We start from the raw sequence: 19377 nt of genomic DNA, 5'->3' as shown, positions 1-19377 counted from the left end.
AAGCCAAATGTTCAAAACTAATTACAGGATTTTTCTAAATATAAAACATGGATTCACTGCTTTACCTCTCTCATATACAGAAATAACTGCAAATGATGGGGCACTGTAGCTCAAACAAAGGAGAAATTCCTCACCAATCACCTCCTCTCTGATTCAGCGGATAGCATTCTTGCCTTTGTGTTAAAAGGCTGTGGGTTTAAGTCTTAGGTTTCCCAGTGCAGGGGCAGGTAAGCTAAAGGATGTAGTCATGGATCTACTCATGGGCCTGGCTAAAAGAGCAATTTCTAGGTCTGGGATAGATGCGGTCCATTGTGGGGAGGTGACCCTGGAAAGGCAGCAGGTGTTGTCCAATGCTTGATGTTTTCTGTGACTGGTGGGAGCCATAAATTGATAACATGATTTAGTTGAGAAGGTTCCCTTTGCTTTTGTTGAAGCTTTGTTGCTTATTTTGGCTTCTTTTAATTTGATTGTCCCTGTTTCTTTGCTATGTTGATGGTGCCCTAAACGGGATAATTTCTTGCGACGATTCTGCTTTGGTGATTTTGTAGTAATCCAGTGTCACCCACATTGGTGCAGCAAAAAAAGCCCAGTCCAGAGTCTAGAGCACATAATCCAGGCTTACACTCCAGTACAGTCCTGAGGGAGTGCTGCACTGTTGGAGGCGCTATCTTTTGGATTAAGACATTAAATCGAGGCCCCGTCTGACCTCTCGGGTAGACATAAAAAATCCCACAGCACTATTTCCAAGAAGAACAGGACAGTTCTTCCCAGTGAACTGACCAATACTTATTCCACAACCAATATCACTAAAACAGATTATCTGGTTATTGTTACATTATGGTTTGTGGGAGCTTGCTGCGCGCAAATTGGCTGCTGTGTTTCCCACATTACAACAGTGACTACACTTCAAAAGTACTTCATTGGCTGCAAACCAATTTAGGATGTCCTGAGGTCGTGAAAGGCACTATATAAATGCACAGTTCTATCTTTTTTATTTGCATAGGCCAAAAATCAAATCAAACTATATGGACCAATGATCACAAAGCTTCATATCAATAAATCTTCCTCTCTGTTTTCCATATGCTTCAAATTTCCAACATGTTGGGAGGTTGGGGGGAGAACAATCTAGTTAAGCGCCCTACTTGTTGAGTTCACTCAGTGTTTCAGCAGACAGGGACTGCATGTGCTTCTCTTAATGGATGGATTCCGCTTGGAGAGGTCATCCCTCCTGCCCTCATCCAAGGTCAAAGGGCACCCACACATGCCTGCTGGGCTCAAATGTCAGACTGACCTGGCACCTGAATCCATGGCTGCCAAACCACACAAAACATTATATAACAGATTAAAACATGCAACAGACCCCGAAGCCTAAAGGTAGCATCCAATATTGCATTTCTAGAACGGACCATTTATAAAATAAATCACAGGTTTTACCCAAAGACACTCTTTAGCTAATAGATGTACAAGAGCAACAAGTAACAGGCCTATTCGAAGATTCTCCTTCACTTTCCCTTGGCAATCATTGGACAACTTTGTTTTTTTTTAACTCATTCATAGATACGGGCATCGCTGGAAAGGCCAGCATTTATTCCCCATCCCTAATTGCCCCTTGAGAAGGCGGTGAACCTTCTTCTTGAACCGTTGCAGTCTGAGTGGTGTAGGTACACCTAGGGTGCTGTTAAGATAGGGGTGCCAGGATTTTGACCCAGCAACATTGAAGGAACAGTGATATATTTCCAAATCAGGACGGTGTGTGACTCAGGGGGGAACTTGCAGATGGTGCCATTCGTCTGCGGCCCTTGCTGTTCCAGGTGGTAAAGGTCACAAATTTGGAAGGTGCTGTCGAATAAACCTTGGTGAGTTCCTGCAGTTCATCTTGTAGATGGTACACATTATGAATGAACATATGAATTAGGAGCAGGAGTAGACCACTTGGCCCCTCAAGCTTCTCTGCCATTCAATATGTTCATGGCTGAACTGAGTACTCCACATTCCCGCCTACCCCCGATAACCTTTCACCTCCTTGCTTATCAAGAATCTATCTACCTCTGCCTTAAAAATATGTAAAGACTCTGCTTCTACCGCCTTTTGAGGAAGAGAGTTCCAAAGACTCACGACCCTCAGAGAGAAAAAAATTCTCCTCATCTCTATCTTAAATGGGCGACTCCTTATTTTTAAACAGTGACCCCTAGTTCTAGATCCTCCCACAGGAGAAAACATCCTTTCCACATCCACCTTGTCAAAACCCCTCAGGATCTTATATGTTTCAATCAAGTTGCTTCTTACTCTTCTAAACTCCACCAGATACCAGCCTAGCCTGTCCAATCTTTCCTCATAAGACAACCTGCCCATTCCAGGTATTAGAACCATAGAAAAATTACAGCACAGAAGGAGGCCATTCAACACATCGTATCCACGCCAGCCTCATAAACTAGCCTCCCAATCTAATCCCACCTTCCAACACCTGGTCCATAGCCTTGCCGGTTACAGCACTTCAGGTACGTGTCCAGGTACCTTTTAAAAGAATTGAGGGTTTCTGCCTCCACCACCATTCCTGGCAGTGAATTCCAGACACCCACCTCCATCGGGTGAAAACATTTCCCTACATGTCCCCTCTAATCCTTCTACCAATCACCTTAAATCTGTGCCCCCTGGTAACCGACCTCTGCACCAGGGGAAACAGTTCCTTCCTGTCTCCTCTATCTAGGCCCCTCATAATTTTGTGCACCTCAATCAAGTCACCCCTCCGCCTCCTCAGTTCCAGGGAAAACAAACCCCAGGCTATCCAATCTTTCCTCATAGATGCAACTTTCAAGCCCTGGCAACATTCTTGTAAAACTCCTCTGTACTCTCTCCAGAGCAATTATGTCCTTCCTGTAATGTGGTGACCAGAACTGTATGCAATACTCCAGCTGTGGCCTAACCAGCGTTTTATACAGTTCCAGCATTACATCCCTGCTTTTGTACTCTACACCTCATCCAATAAAGGAAAGCATTCCATATGCCTTCTTCACCACTCTATCCACCTGTCCTGCCACCTTCAGAGACCTGTGGACATACACTCCAAGGTCTCTCACTTCTTCTACCCCTCTCAATATCCTCCTGTTTATTGTGTATTCCCTTACTTTATTTGCCCTCCCCAAATGCAATACCTCACACTTCTCTGGATTGAATTCCATTTGCCACTTTTCCGCCCACTCAACCAAACTATTGATATCCTTCTCGAGTCCAAGGCTATCCTCTTCACTATTAACTACACGACCAATTTTTGTGTCATCAGCAAATTTCCCAATCATGCCTCCCACATTTAAGCCCACATCATTAATATATACAACAAACAGCAAGGCACCCAATACTGAGCCCTGTGGAACGCTACTGGAAACAGCTTTCCATTAAAAAAAAACATCCGTCAATTACTACCCTTTGTTTCCTGCCACTGAGCCAATTTTGGATCCAACCTGCCACATTCTCCTGTATCCCATGGGCTTTCATGTTACTGACCAGTCTGCCATGTGGAACCTTGTCAAATGCCTTACTAAAATCCATGTAGATTACATCACTGCACTTCCCTCATCAATCCTCCTTGTTACTTCCTCAAAAAACTCAACTAAGTTAGTAAGATATGACCTTCCCCTAACAAATCCATGCTGACTATCCCTGATTAATCCGTGCCTTTCTAAGTGACAGTTTATCCTGTCCCTCAGAATAGATTCTAACAATTTAACCACCACTGAGGTCAGACTGACTGGCCTATAATTATTTGGCCTATCCCTTGCACCCTTTTTAAACAATGGTACAATGTTCGCAGACCTCCAATTGTCTGGTACCTCTCCAGTATCTAGTGAGGATTTGAAGATGATCCGCAGCGCATCCGCTATTTCCTCCCTGGCTTCCCTCAACAACCTGAGATGCAGTCCATCCGGTCCTGGTGATTTATCCACTTTCAGGGATGTCAGACCCTCAAGCACTTCCTCTGTCATTATGCTTATCATATCTAATATTTCACACTCCTCTTTAACTACAATGTCTGCATCAACCCTCTCCTTTGTGAAGACAGAGACAAAAAAATCATTAAGAACCCTGCCCACATCTTCTGCATCCAAGCATAAGTTCCCTTGTACATCTCTGATAGGCCCTACTCTTTCCTTAGTTATCTTCTTGCTCTTAATGTACTAATAAAACATCTTTGGGTTTTCCTTGATTTTACCTGCCAATAATTTTTCATGTCCTCTCTTTGCTTTTCTAATTTCCTTTTTTACTTCACTCCTGCACTTTCTATACTCCTCTAGGCTTTCTAAAGTATTAAGATATTTGTGATCGTCATAAGCTTTTTTTTTTGCTTTAACTTATTCTGTAAGCTTTCAGATAACCAGGAAGCTCTAGATTTGGCAATACCACCCTTTATCTTTGTGGGGACATGCCGACACTGTGCCCGTAGTATCTCGCTCTTCAATGCCTCCCACTGGTTTGCCACTCATTTTCCTTCCAGTAGCTGTATCCAGTCCACCTTTGCCAGGTCACTTCTCAGTTTCGTAAAATTTGCCTTCCCCCAATTTAGAACCTTTGCTCCTGTTTTATCTTTGTCCTTTTCCACGATTATGCTAAAACTAACTGTATTATGGTCACTATCTCCAAAATGGTCACCCACTGTTACTTCATCCACTTGCCCAGCTTCATTACTGAAGACTAAATCCAGAATTACACCCCCTCTCATTGGGCTTGTTACGTGTTGGCTAAAAAGGTCCTCCTGAACACAGTTCAAGAATTTTGTCCCCTCTGTGCCCTTCACACTGTTTGTATCCAGTTGATATTGGGGTAGTTGAGATCCCCAACTATTATTGCACTAACGTTTTTGCACTCAGAAATTTGCTTACATATTTGTTCTTCTATCTCCCTCCCACTATTTAGGGGTCTATAGTACACTCCCAGTAATGTGGCTGTCCCCTTTCTATTTCTGAGCTCCACCCATATGGCCTCATTTGATGATTCATTTAGCATATCATCCCTCCTCAAAGTTGTAATTCATTCCTTAACCAATAATGCTACACCCCCTCCTTTTTTTATCTCCCTGAATCATGCCTGAAAACTCTATATCCAGAGATGTTGAGCTGCCATTCTTGCCTCTCTTTAAGTCAAGTTTCTATTATAGCAAAGATATTGTGTTGCCATGTGTCTATCTGTGCCCTCAGCTCATGGGCTTTATTTACTATACTCCTTGCATTTAAATAAATACCCTTTAACACTGCCAAATTCCTGTGGTGTATACTTTTAACCTTTGTTTCTTCTGTCTTCCAGAGTCACTTGCTAATTTTCTGCCTCCTGCTCCCTGACCTAAAATTATCCTAACTAAGACTGCGCTCAGGTTCCCATCCCCCTGACAAACTAGTTTAAATCATTCCCAACAGCACTAGCAAACCTTCCTGCAAGGATATTTGTCCCATTACTGTTCAGATGTGACTGTCCGGCTTGTACAGGTCCCACCTTCCCTAGAACCAGTCCTACTGCCCTAGAAATCTGAAGCCCTCCCTCCTGCACCATCTCTCCAACCACACATTCGATTAGATTAGAGATACAGCACTGAAACAGGCCCTTCGGCCCACCGAGTCTGTGCCGACCATCAACCCCCCATTTACACTAATCCCATATTCCTACCAAACATCCCCACCTGTCCCTATACTTCCCTACCACCTACCTATACTAGTGACAATTTATAATGGTCAATTTACCTATCAACCTGCAAGTCATTTGGCTTGTGGGAGGAAACCGGAGCACCCGGAGAAAACCCACGCAGACACAGGGAGAACTTGCAAACTCCACACAGGCAGTACCCAGAATCGAACCCGGGTCCCTGGAGCTGTGAGGCTGCAGTGCTAACCACTGCGCCGCCTGATGTATTTTTCTATTTCTATACTCACTTGCACGTGGCCTTGGGAGTAATCTGGAGATTACTACCTATGAGGTCCTGCTTGCTAATCTTGTTCTTAACTCCCTAAACTCAGCCTGCAGGACCTCATCCCTCTTTCTTCCTATATCGTTGGTACCAATGTGGACCACGACCTCAGGCTGTGCACCCTCGCCCTCCAGAATGCTCTGCAGCCGCTCGGTGATATCCATGGCCCTTGCGCCAGGGAGGCAACATACCATCCTGAAATCACGTCTGCAACCACAGAAACACATATCTGTTCCTCTAACCATAGAATTCCCCACCACTATTGCTCTCTTGTCCCTTTTCCTCCCTCCATGCACAGCTGAGTCACCCATGATGCTCTGGTCATGACTCTCACTGCACTCAACAGAGGAACCCTCCTTCCCATCGGTACTCAGAACTGAATACCGGTTAGAAAGTGGGATGCCCTCCGGGGACTCCTGCACTACCTGCCCTGACCTTCTTGACTGTCTGGCAGCTATCCAGCTATCTGACTATGCTCGCTTAGTCACCGGGTTGACTACCTCCTGAAACATGCTAGCCACGTAGTACTCCAACTCTACAACGCCACAGTAATTCCGGCCGCTGCTCAAATTAAGAAACCCGGAGCTCAAGCTTCTGCAGCCGGAGATACTTCCTGCATATGTGTTTGTCAAGGAGACATGGTGCCTCCACGACTTCCCACATACCAAAGGAGGCACATTCAACTTGGCCAAGCTGCCCTGCCACGACTTAGCTTTACATGCCAATTATTGCTAGTGCAATAAGTGTAATAACTTACCAGTTATTTCCAATCAGCATTTTTCCCCTGTACCGTGGAGGCTGAAAAGGCAGAGAAAAAAAAGACCAAAGAGCACCTCCGCCGCCCCCACCCCCAGCCAGTGAAATCCCCCACACACAACTCACAAACTCGCTCTGTGCAAACAACACGATTCCAACTAGTAATCACTAATAAATTACAGGTAGCTATCCTAGGGTATTATTTTAAAAGAACCTTTTTTTTAATACTCTGCTCTATCTAAGCTATCCACAAGCAACAACAACTGCCCCCCACCGACCAATCAGCCCACAGATTTCCTGTGATGTCTTTTTTTTCCCACTTATCAAACAGAGCGCGCGCCGATACAGCCAGAGAGTTTGCCGCTGACTGCTGCTGCCCTGGACGTCTGGTAAGTGAGGGCCTCGAGCCCTGCTCTTTATTTAAACAGCTCCGCTCCAAGCCCGGTTCCTCCCAAGTCCGCCGCTGACTGCCACTGCCCTGGAGCTCAGGCAAGTGAGCAATTACTATTATTCTAGTAAACCTTCACTGAACTGCTTCCAACGCACTTACATTCCAGCTGTGGTGTGCCAGTGATGGAGGGAGCGAATGTTTAAGATTGGACGACGTGAAACATTCTGATCAGAACCAGAAGCTTACTGAGTCAATCACACTATTTTATTAACTTGCTCTTGGGACGCTGACAAACCCACAGTTTTTTTCCCATTTCTCACTGCCCTGAAAATGACTGTGCACTGTCATTTGTATATTAATTGGGTATTAATTGTATTCAGGTGGCGGGTATTAACTGGGGACTCACCTGTGCTCCTATATAGGGTAGCAGGCTGAAAGAGGTGCTTTTGGTGCATGGTATGCAATATGCTTCTGTGCCAATAAAAGATTGTACGTGTATACAGATTAGGCCGCAGTGTTCGCTTCGTCACTGTCTGGCTATCTGAGCTCTAAACTGAACCCTTCCTCCCTTTGCCTCACCATTGGTGACAATGCCTTCAGCCTTCTGGAACCCACGCTCTATATTCGGTCCGGTCCGGTGATGCCTCAATTTTAAAATTCTCAGCTTTGTGCTCAAATCCCTCCAGGGTCTCACCCCTCCCATCCTCTATCCCTATAACCTTCTGCAATCTCTGTGCTCTTCCAATTCTGGCCTCTTGCACATCCCTGATTTCCTTCTCCGCAACACTGGCAGCCGTGCCTTCAGCTGTCTCGGCCCCAACCTCTGGAATTACCTCCCTAAACCTCTCTGCCTCTCCAGCTCCCTCTCCTCCTTCAAGCCATTCCTTAAAACTCACCTCTTTGGTCAAGTTTTTGACTGCCTCTTGTAATATTTTCTTCGACAGCACGACGCCCAATTTTTGATTGTGTTGCTGTGTGAAGCAGGTTGGGATGTTTTTCTAGGTTAAATGTGTCACATAACTGCAAATTGCTGTTGACTGTACAACTGAATTATTTGCTGGGCCTCTTCAGGGGCCATCTAACAGTTCACTAAGCAGTGTTATACAGGTGCCATCTTTCTCCCCTGAAGGAAATTAGTGAACCAGCTCAGTTGTTGCAACAAGCAAGTAGTTTTCATGGCCACTGTTCTCTGGTATCAACTCATGGTCAGTTTTATTGTCACCTCACTTAAAAACAACAACAATTTGCATTTCTGTAGAGCTTTTAACGTCCCATGGAGTTTCACATGTGTATTATCAGACAAATATTGACACCAAGCCACATAAAGGGATAGTAGAACAGGTTTGGTCAAGGAGGTAGGCTTAAGAAGCATCTTAAAGGAGGAGAGAGAGGGGGAAGAGAGGTTTAGGAAGGAAATTGCAGAGTTTAAGGCCCAGGAAATTGAAGGTGCGGCCACCAATGACGGCGGGATTAAAATCGGGGACGTGCAAGAGGCTAGAATTGGAGGAGCGCAGATATCTCGGAGGGTTGTAGGGCTGGAGAAGGTCACAGAGATAGGGAGGGAGGAAGTGATGAGGCTGTGGAGGGATTGAAAAGAAGGATGAGAATTTTTAAATCAATGAATTGCCGGACCAGGGGCCAATGTAGGTCAGCGGGCATGCCTGAGGATGTTTAACGACAATAAAGCCACGATAAAAATGCAAACTGTTGCAATACTGGAAACCAAACTTGTGTGTTCACTTGCGTTCAATTGATGGCAGTCTCAACTCTGGGTCAGAGGATTGTGGTGCTCTGCTATGAGTTTTAGGATATAATCTCAAGTGTAATGTTGAAAAAGTGCTGCACTTCAGGCAGTGCAGTCCTGTGAATGTAAGCCAAGGTCCCAAGCTGCATGTTCGGGCCATCAAGATTGCACATTCGACAAAAACTCCTGACCCATCATTGCTTCCTCAACCAAAAACTGATTCCACACATTGCTCTTTCAGGCAATCCCTTGTTGTATCCAAAATAGCAGTCCCATTTACCTGTGTACCAACAGTCACTGCTATTCAAAAGCAATTAATTGAATATGTAATGCTTTGAAATGTTCCATAAAGAGACTTGCTAAAGGTGCTAAGTAAAGGCAACTCTTTTTTTTTACATCCTACCACAACCTCTTAGCGGCAAGATGTTTTTTATTATTCATTCACAAGATGTGACTGTCACTGGCGTGGCCACTATTTATTGCCCATTCCTAATTGCCCTTGAGGTATAACTGAGTGTCTTGCTAGGCCATTTCAGGGGGCAGGTAAGAGTCAATCACATTGCTGTGGGTCTGAAGTCACATATAGGCCAGGCTGGGGAAGGATGGCAGATTTCCCTTCCTAAAAGACATTAGTGAGCCAGATGGGTTTTTACAACAACTGGACAGTCTCATGGTCACCATTATTGAAACAGGATTTTTTTAAATTCCAGATTTATTTAATGAGCTGAATCTAAAGAGGTGATTTGATAGAGGTATTCAAAATCATGAGAGGTCTGGACAGAGTAGATAGAGAGAAACTGTTCCCACTCGTGAAAGGATCGAGAACGAGAGGGCACAGATTTAAAGTATTTGGTAAGAGAAGCAAAAGTGACACGAGGAAAAACTTTTTCACACAGCAAGTGGTTAAGGTCTGGAATGCACTGCCTGAGAACGTGGTGGAGGCAGGTTCAATTGAAGCACTCAAAAGGGAATTAGACAGTTATATGAAAGGGAAGAATGCGCAGGATTATGGGGAGAAGGCAGGGGAACGGAACTGAGGGAGTTGCTCTTTCAGAAAGCTGGTGCAGACATGATGGGCCGAATGGCCTCCTTCTGCACTGTAACTATTCTGCGATTCTGTAAATTCCCCAGCTTCCATGGTGGGCTTTGAACTCATTGTCTGTGGATTGTTAGTCTAGCCTGCTGGATTACTAACCCAGTAACATAGCCACTACACTACCAGATAGGCTAGGCTAGTTCTATCAAGTTGGTCAGAATTCCTTTGTGGCTGGTAAAATATTCACATCACACAGATTGTGGGCTCTTACCTTATGTTTACCTCATTTAAAAATAAAGTGACAACAATTCCTCAGAAAACATTGGGGCCGTAAACAAGAACCATTAAAGCAAACTGCCAAGGCAATTACTGCTTCCCGTACAAATACATGTAATCCCTCCATCTCTGTTCGCAATAGATTAGTCACAGGCTGAGATCTATCAGATTGTTTTCGAGAAAACAGCAAACACTTGTGGTCTTTGCTGGCTTTTGAAGTCAAAGAGTCTCATTCACTGAGGCAAACGAGACGTTTAAACAAGACGCTTCTGTTTGGAAGTCAGGCAGAGTGGGAGGAGGTATAAATGAATCCTTGCTGCTTGTGTTCTTACACACAAAATTTTGCTTTAGCTTTTACCTCAGCATGTGAAAACTGTGCTTTCTCGGTGTAACTGGGAAATTACTACAGTTTTTCCTCTCTGCTTTTGCTGAATTAATGTTGCAGTGTTCCACAACCTTTACTTCATCAAAGCTCCTTGCATCAGCTTTACAGAGATGCATGTGAATGGAAGGTTCTGCATCTTCCTGCACATAGAGGTTCACAGCACAGAATGAGGCCATTCAGCCTGTCAGTTCTGTGTTAGCTCTATGCTATAGCAATTCAAAACTGATGCCACTGCCTGCCAGTCTCCCCACAGCTCTGCATTAATCCCAAACTAATCCCACTCTCCCATTCTCTTCCCATAGCCCTATATCAAGCCCAAACTAATCCCATATCCCAAATTCTTCCTATCACTCTGTATCAATCCCAAACTAATCGCACTGTTCCACACCCTTCCCATTGCTCTCCAATAATCCCAAACTAATCCCACCCTCCCATTCTCTTCCCATAACCCTGCAACAATCCCAAATGAATCCCACTGTCCAGCATTCTTCATTTCAGTCTTGTATCTTCCTCTGCTTAAAGCTTAATCCAATTGGTACTTCTGCCCAACCCAGAAGAAGGATGAAGCCTCTCCAGGGAGGCACTTAGAACCAGCAGGAAAGGAGGACTAATTGGATAGCATTTTCAAGGAGCCAGCACAAACACAATGGACTGAATGGCCTCCTCTCATGCTGTTTAATTCTATTCTATAGAAGCTTCCAAAGCCCCCGCTCCACCTGCAAGGACCTCACGGCAGTGGGTGACGTATTGAAAGATCTCAGGTGCACTGCCCAAGATCTTTGGCTTTAAGGGACTTAAAATTCCATCCCATCATTTTTTTTTCATACACCATTCAATCACTGTGAGTGACACCTCATCTTGAGGAGTTCCACATTTCCTGTCTAATCCTCAGAATGACCAAATGTGACAATTACCATTGCAAATTAAGAATAACCACATGCATCAACATTTTACATGGTCACCATTACTGATGCTAACTTTGCATTCCTGATTCTATTTAATTAGTTGAACTTAAGCTCCCAGCTGCCATGGTGGGATTTGAACTCATGTCTGTAAATCATTAGGCTAAACCACTGGATAGCACAGTCCAGTAACTTAACCACTACAGGCCCTTGTTCTAAATCCCTCTGCTTCTATCTACCCTCCCCCATCATTCATAATTTTAAACAGTTGTTTCAGATCGCCCCTTAATCTGCATTGTTCAATCAAAAATAAATAGACCCAAATTGAGGTGTCTGAGGAGTCAAATTCCGGCTTGCATTTATGAAAAGGAGGGGAAGAATTGTTCTTTTGTCCAAAAAGCAGAAATGGGCAACAAAAGTTTTAAGTTTCAAAGAAAAACAGACAAGGTTATCACATGCATTTTGCTAAGACAGAGCATTCAAATCCTTTGGTTCTCAAGCCTCACATTTGAATCGTAACCAGGGAAAAGAAATGAGAGGCATTTAGGGTCAAAAGCACTTTGCTTTTTGGCAGTCTCCATCCCAATGGAACCGAGTTCCAGCAGAGACCAAACCCAGAGTAGAGCTACTAATTCCAGATGCTTTCTGACACGTGCCAATCCCTCAGCGGAGTGAAAAAGCTCAATTTTCCAGTATTCCCTACCTCATTAAAAGACCCTTTCAATCACAGTTAATTTTTTTGGGGTTATATAAGTACAGGAGTGTGTGTTCAACCAGAACTGAGGGGAAATCTTTCTGAGTAGGTCTCCAGCAACCCACACAAAGATTTTCCACATAGTAAATTCTATCATGTGTGGGGGCCGAGGGTGGCGGGGGAGCCGGAGGGGGAAATAAAGGCAGGGAAGGACTGGAAGGGAGAGATGATGAGGGGAGGCCACACCGGCCCCACCAGGTATTAGCATCCTGCTGGTTGTCTACCCAGAATTCAGAGCCAGAGCTCCGGTCTCCACTCCCTTGGACTGTCTGGAGTGGGGCTCGATCCCTCCTCCTTCGGGTTCAGAGCTGGGAATGCCACCATGTTGAGAAGCGGTAGGACAAAATGATCTTCATTCATGTCCCCTGTTACTGAGGAAAGGAGCTCCCGTCAGGAACTGAAACAATTAAAATGTTTTTTATGGATCCTCAGGCCAAAAATCAGTTACAGCTTCAAATCTCCAACCTTGCCCAGGGGTGTAACAATGAGGAACATAGCTATTTGTCAGATGCTTTACTCCAATAGATAGGGACAGAATAATATATATTAAAAAATCTTACGCATGTGTGCACTTCCTGTTGACGTTTTCCATTAGAAATTCCTATGTCCACATTTATAATGGAATCTGTCTATGTAAACATGTCACATGCCAATTATAGCGCCACCACTGACAGGAGGGTGTAATTGCAGAATGGCAATGGATTTAGGAGTTTAAATACACAAATCTTCACTTCCACAAATCTTTGAAGGTGACAGGCCAATTTCAGAAAACAATAAATGCATCCTGGGCTTTATAAACAGAGGCATAGAGTACAAAAGCAAGACAGTTAAGCTAAATCTTTATCAATTACTGGTTAGACCTCATCTGGAGTACTGTGTTTAATTCTGGACATGACACTTTAGGAAGGATGTCAAGGACTTAGAGAAGGTGCAGAGGAGATTTACTAGATTGGCACTAGGGATGAGGGACTTCAGTTACGTGGAGAGACTGGAGAAGCTGGGGTTATTCTCCTTAGAGCAGTGAAGGTTAAGAGGAGATTGAATGGAGGTGTTCAAAATTATGAAGGGCTTCTGATAGAGTAAATAGGGAGAAACTGTTTCAAGTGGCAGGAGGATCAGTAAGCAAAGGACACAGGTTGAAGATAATTTGTGAAAAAAAACTAGAAGGAATTCGAGGAGAATTTTATTTTTTTACACTGCCTGAAAGGGCGGTGGAAGCAGATTCAATCGTAATTTTTAAAAGGGAATTGGATTAATACTTGAAGGGGAAACATTTTCAGGGCAATAGAAAAAGAACAGGGTGAGGGGGTGGGACTAATTGGATAGCTTTTTCAAAGAGCCAGCATAGGCATGATGGGGTAAATGGCCTCCTTCTGTGCTGTATGATTCTAGGAGAAAATATGGGCAGAATGTGTAGACTTTGAAATGGGTGTTGAATGATATGTTCACCCCCGGTCCAATATGTTCAGAGCCAGCCCAGCCCTGTTTCACCAGAAAGTAACACTTGGTCTTGATTCCACGTTGTGTGCAAAGATAAGGGAGATTGACATGCACTATGGATTCAATGTGCACTTACACATTTGTTGTGAAGATCCCGTAAATGAGGTCCTGCTCGGGGAGATAGAACGTACTCTGCAACTCGTTGTAGTAAAACGGGATCTCTCCCGAGCGCGAGCAGTTCAGCCTGGCCTTCATGAAGGTTGTCCACGTGTCCTCCAGTAAAAATCGGCCCCCGATATCGCTCTTGCACACCCGCCCGACGCGGGAATAGATTGTTTTGCCGCAGTCGTGCTCCACGGCGTTCTCACGGAAGAAGAAGTAGATGAACAAGCCAATGTCGTAAGCTGAGATGAAGTTTGGTTCTGGAAAGGAAGGACAAGGAACTGAAACTTGTAAAGGAAGTGAAAGGCACAGGAGCTCACCTTAATTTGGTGCCTCCATTGTATCTCTCCAAATATAAAAATTCCAATACCTTGACTTGGGTGAGTTTGTGGGGCTTATTAGGTATGCAAGTTGGGGCCCAGAGGAGCGTGGGATTGTGGGGGAGGGATGGAAAGGTTGGCGGTTGCTTTGGCAAGCTTAGCCGGAAGTTGGCAATAAATGGAGATGGCTCATAGGGATCTGGAAGGGGGGGGTCAGGGGCTACCCCCTACTTAGGGGTGAGCAGCCCCTCACTGCTCAGTACCAATAGGCAGAGATTGTGCCAGGCAGAATATGTGCCAGGTGAAGGATGTGCAGGGTTGCATAGGTGATGGGCAAAGGGGGTGCCAGGCTGGGGGGTGCTGGATGTATAGGGTGCCAGGTGAAGAGGGGGCCAGGTATAGTGGGTGCTGGGCAGCTCTTAGACAGTTGAAGGCACAGCCACCAATGGTGGAACAATAAAAATCAAGATGAGCAAGAGGCCAGAATTGGAGGAACACGGAGATCTCGGAGTATTGTGGGGTTGGAGGAGGTTACAGAGATAGGGAGGGGAGGGGAGGGGTGAGGAGCATGGAGTGATTTGAAAACAAGGATGAGAATTTTAAAATCCAAGCACCGATGAACCAGGAGCCAACGGTGTGATTGGGCTCTGAGCCTGGGGCCTATCTGATACTGGACAGTCCTGGTAATCCAATGCAGATCCGCCGTTTCTTAAAAAAAATGTAGATATGAATCATATCCGACAGTGACAAGTTTAATTATCGTCCACAACCCCACCCCACCCCCCCACCCCCCCCCCACAACACAAAGTCATGCTAGAGTTTGCTACTTACCATTGAGCCATTTGGAATTGTACTGCGCAGTTCGGAGAGGAGGCCCGTTTCCCAAACTCCGATAAATCGCAGGGTCACGGCCTGAGAAGTCTATCACGGTGGCTGCATACAGCTCTCCCTGTGAGGTAATCACGGCAGTGGAATTGTGTCTGGGATCGTAGGGACATCTCGCCACACCATTAATCTTGTCAAACATTCGGCTCAAGTTCTCAAGCTGGAGGATGCAAACACAGACACACAAAAGCTGTAGTTACAGCAGACATCTCTAATATTACTTTGTCCCACTGCCTTTCCTCATAGGCTGCCTGGTCTAAGGAAGTGTGACATCTGTTACTGTCTACCTTTTGATGTCATATCTTACTCCAAAAAAAATTACGACGACTGTAAAATTCTGCTCAATTTCGCACTCCTCTGATTGGTTGTGAATCAATTTGGAACAGCCTCAAGTCTTGAAAGGCTCTATATAAATGCAAATTCTTTCTTTCCTTTTTCAATTTCTACCGTGCCTTGCCCACCTTACCTCAGTGAGTTCCTGCCCCACATCCTTACCTCATTCTTGGTTCTCCAGACCCTGGTTCACTCTTCACTCCTTGCGCTGTCCAGTCCATCCTCGGCAGTCGTTGCTCCTGTTCTCTGGAACCCAAAACCACCTTTCCTTTCCACCAACCTCCCAGACCTCTCAAAAACCTCCTGATACTTTTTCTCTTTACCCGAGCTCTCACCCCTCAGAGCCTTTCTGTTTCTCCTTTCAGTCCTGTAAAATGCTCTAAAAAGTATTTTCTCTTTTGTGAAGAATTGATGGAGACAGGCAAGTTGTTGTTAAAATCATCCCTGCGTACATTAGGTTCATTCTGAGAAAGGGTCTCTATTCAGAATGTTAACCTACTGTTTCTATGTTCAGATCAAAGTGGGATTTGTTTTCCCTTCCTCCTCCCCGCTTCCCCAGCTCCACTTATGGCTCAGAGTTGACGCTTCCATCTCTGCACCAGACAGCCCAACAAAAGTCCCTCTGGTTCCCAGTCCGACAGTACTTCAAATTTAAAATTCTCGTCTTTGTGTTCAAATCCCTCCATGGGATCGCCCTCTCCCTATCTCTGTAACCTCCTCCAACCCCAGAACACTACAATAATACAACATTCCTCCAATTCTGGCCTCTTGCACATCCCCAATTTCCTTTATCCTACCACTGGTGGCCATGCTTTCGGCTGCCTTGGCCCCAAGTGCTGGAATTCTCTCCCAAAACCTCCCCACCTCTCTACCACTCTCTCCTCCTTTAAGACGCTGCTTAAAATCTACCCATTTGACCAAGCTCTTGGTCACCTTTCGTAATAACTCTTTATGTGGCTCAGTGTCAAATTTCATTTGAGAGGGCTCCTGTAAAGCACCTTTGGACATTTTACTGCATTGCAAATTGTTGCTTTCTGTTTCTGTATTAGATTTTCATTTTTCCTTTCTCTCTCTCTCTCTCTCTCTACTATTGTAAGTAGACAGCAAATGATAACAATCCAGTTCTCTCAACTTTATCAGCTTGATGTTGACACGCAATGGTCTCGCAACAGAAAGCAACGGCAGATTTCTAATGAGCGTACATTACAAATTAAATCATGATTAACGACTATCTATATTGTACCAGGGAACTGAGGAGAGGAGGTCACTTTCAAGGAGAAGAACGGAGGCAGAGTCCTTCAACCAGGCTGCTTTACAAGAAACACTTACATTTAGATAGCACCTTTCACGACCGCAAGACATCCAAAGCGCTTTACAACCAAAAAGGCACTTTTGAAGCGTAGTCAGTATTGTAATATAGGAAGCACGGCAGCCAATTTGCACGCTAGGCCCGACAAACAGAACTGAGAAATCCTTAAAAACCACCACCAAGCTTTTGGTCATCTGCCCTAATATCTCTTATGTGGCATAGTGTCAAATTTTATTTGATAATCACTCCAGTGAAGCGCATTGGAACATTTTACTACATTAAAGGTGCGCTATAAATACAGGTTGTTGTTTTTGAGATATTGACCAAGGAATCTGTTTTCAGTGATGTCAGTTGAGGGATAAATATTGGCACCAAGGAACAACGCCTCTGCGTTGATCTTTTATATCCATCTAGGGTTTAACATTTCATCCAAACATTACAGTGGTACCCAAATAAGGAAAAAGCGACGTACATAGAGATTTAATGCAATGTAGGCCAATGATGATACAATGTCACCGTGACATTGTCTGGAATCATTAATTAATGTTAGCAGCCATCTGCTGACAGCTGTAAGAAATAAAGCAACTAGGTTTGAATAATGACATGATTCTGTAATTAAATTCATCCTTTGCTTTGCCTCTGCCTCCATTGTAATATTAATGCCAAATATTTAAAAGTGTCACCTGACACTCTCAATAGTTAAAGAAGTGCCTCAGTATTCAGTATCAAAGCTGCCAACTAAAGTGGGTGACCAGTAAGAGCAACTCATTCCCCCGCCTTTCCCCTGTAGCCCTGTAAAACTCTTCTCTTCAAATAATGATCCAATTCCCCTTTGAAAGCCACAGTTGAATCTGCCTCCACTCTCAGGCATTGCGTTCCAGATCCTAACCACTCACTGCATAAAAAATCTTTCCTCATGTCCCCTCTGGTTCTTTTGCCAACCACCTTAAATCAGCATCCTCTGGTTCTTGATCCTTCTGCTAATGGGCACGGTTTCTCCCCATCTACTCTGTCTAAACCCATCATGATCTTGAATTAGATCTCAGCAGAGGATGTGCGATGTTCCAATCCCCTTCTATTTCGCTCCCAATCCAATTAATTAAAAGGGGTCAAATCATTTCACTCACTCCTACTGTACAAAACTCCAAAGGAAACAAAAAGATAGGAAGAGTTGAATTTATATAGCACCTTTCACAACCGCAGGATGTCCCAAGGCACTTTACAGCCAATTAATTACTCTTTGAAGTGTTGTCACTGTGCTAACACAGGATACACAGCAGCCAATTTGCACACAGCACTCCCAAAAAACAGCAATGTGATTTTTTTCTGATAAGGTATTTGAAGCGATGTTGATTGAGGGATAAATATTGGTCTGGGCACTGGAAGGAACTTGTTTTTCTTCTTCAAAATAGTGCCATGGTACGTCCATCTGAGGGGGCAGATGGCGCCTTGGTTTAACATGTCATCAAAGACAGCACCTCCGACAGCGCGGCGCTCACTCAGTACTGCATTGGAGTGTCAGCCTAAAATTTGCGCTCAAGTCTCTGGAGTGGGTCTTGACCCCATAATTTTCCTCCTCAGAGGTGAGAAAGCAAAGCACTGAGCCACGGTCAAACTTTGTCCCACTTGCCCGTGATGCATTAAATTTATAATCTATGCAGAGCACTTAAATATAAAATCCTGATTCAAGCACAATAGTTCCTTCTTGCTAAAGCGTTAGCACACAGAGTATGGCCAATCGACTGCCAAATGTCACCTGGAGACCGCAACACAGTACATTAGTCTAATCACGTCAGCCATAGAATATAGGATTTTCTGCAGTGTATTGAGTTTTTCTTTTAATTGAATCACTGAGTGAGTGCTTAAATGTGCTGTGCTATGATTTGCAAATTGGTTGTTGTTACCGACAATTCTTAGAAATCTCATTTCTCTGTCAATTCAATAAACTCCCTGTGTATTCATTGGGATGTCAATGGTGGAGCCATTTAACTCTGCCAACACACAAGATATATTGAAAGACTAAATGGAAAAATTGACCCCACTTAGCGCAGTTCATTATTTATTTGTTCTTGGGGTGCAGGAAGCAGCGGCAAGGCCATATTTATTGTTCATCCCCATTTGCCCTGAAAAACTAATGCGGGGGCAGTCCTCGTGATGATGGTGCTCTCATAACGGGGCGAGGTTGGGGATTCCAGCCTATTGATTCAATGGCGTTGAAGGATCAATGATGTAGGTCCAAGTGACCCATGACATTGCTGTTCTTGACTTTGTTGGTGGTCGAGGTGACAGAGCAAGGATGGTTCTTGGCAAGTTGCTGCAATGTTTCCTGGAGGTACGACACACCATGCCAAAATCCGCCAATGGTGGAGGGAATGTGCATTGAGTCCAGTGGCAGGAATGTCAATGAAGAGAGCCGCTCTTCCCTGGAAGACCCAGATACTTAATGTAGCTTCATCAAAACGTAGAGTGGCCACATTCAGCAGCTGGGTCTTGTCTACCTGATTGCTTGTCCTAGTGGACCATTCGATCAAGAGTGAGATGCACATGTCTGAGTTAACGCCGTTAAAACAGGTCTTGGGCTATACAGCAGTAACTTCAATTACATCACCGTCATTAACAGCAGGCCTGACTTGATGGGTAGAACTTTAAGGTACTGCAACAGCCTACAATCAAGTCGGTATGTAGTCTCCCACATATAGGTAGGTATGTGGAGTTAGGATATAAATCAGCTGCA

General features: G+C 44.5%; 1 protein-coding gene across 2 annotated transcripts in view; it reads right to left on the bottom strand.

The window, feature by feature from the left end:
- sema5ba (sema domain, seven thrombospondin repeats (type 1 and type 1-like), transmembrane domain (TM) and short cytoplasmic domain, (semaphorin) 5Ba) overlaps positions 1–19377 on the bottom strand; it is a 340802-nt gene that overhangs the window by 116474 nt on the left and 204951 nt on the right. For both annotated transcript variants that reach the window (XM_068034843.1, XM_068034844.1), the window contains exons 8-9: positions 14948–15161; positions 13771–14056 (exon numbers count right to left, since the gene is read on the bottom strand). In XM_068034843.1, coding sequence (XP_067890944.1) covers positions 13771–14056; positions 14948–15161 — 500 coding nt within the window. The remainder of the gene's footprint in view (positions 1–13770; positions 14057–14947; positions 15162–19377) is intronic.

Source organism: Heterodontus francisci, chromosome 7, assembly GCF_036365525.1.
Source record: "Heterodontus francisci isolate sHetFra1 chromosome 7, sHetFra1.hap1, whole genome shotgun sequence".
NCBI lineage: Eukaryota > Metazoa > Chordata > Chondrichthyes > Heterodontiformes > Heterodontidae > Heterodontus > Heterodontus francisci.
Note: the sequence above shows the minus strand (reverse complement) of the source record. Positions and strands in the feature narration are given on the sequence as shown.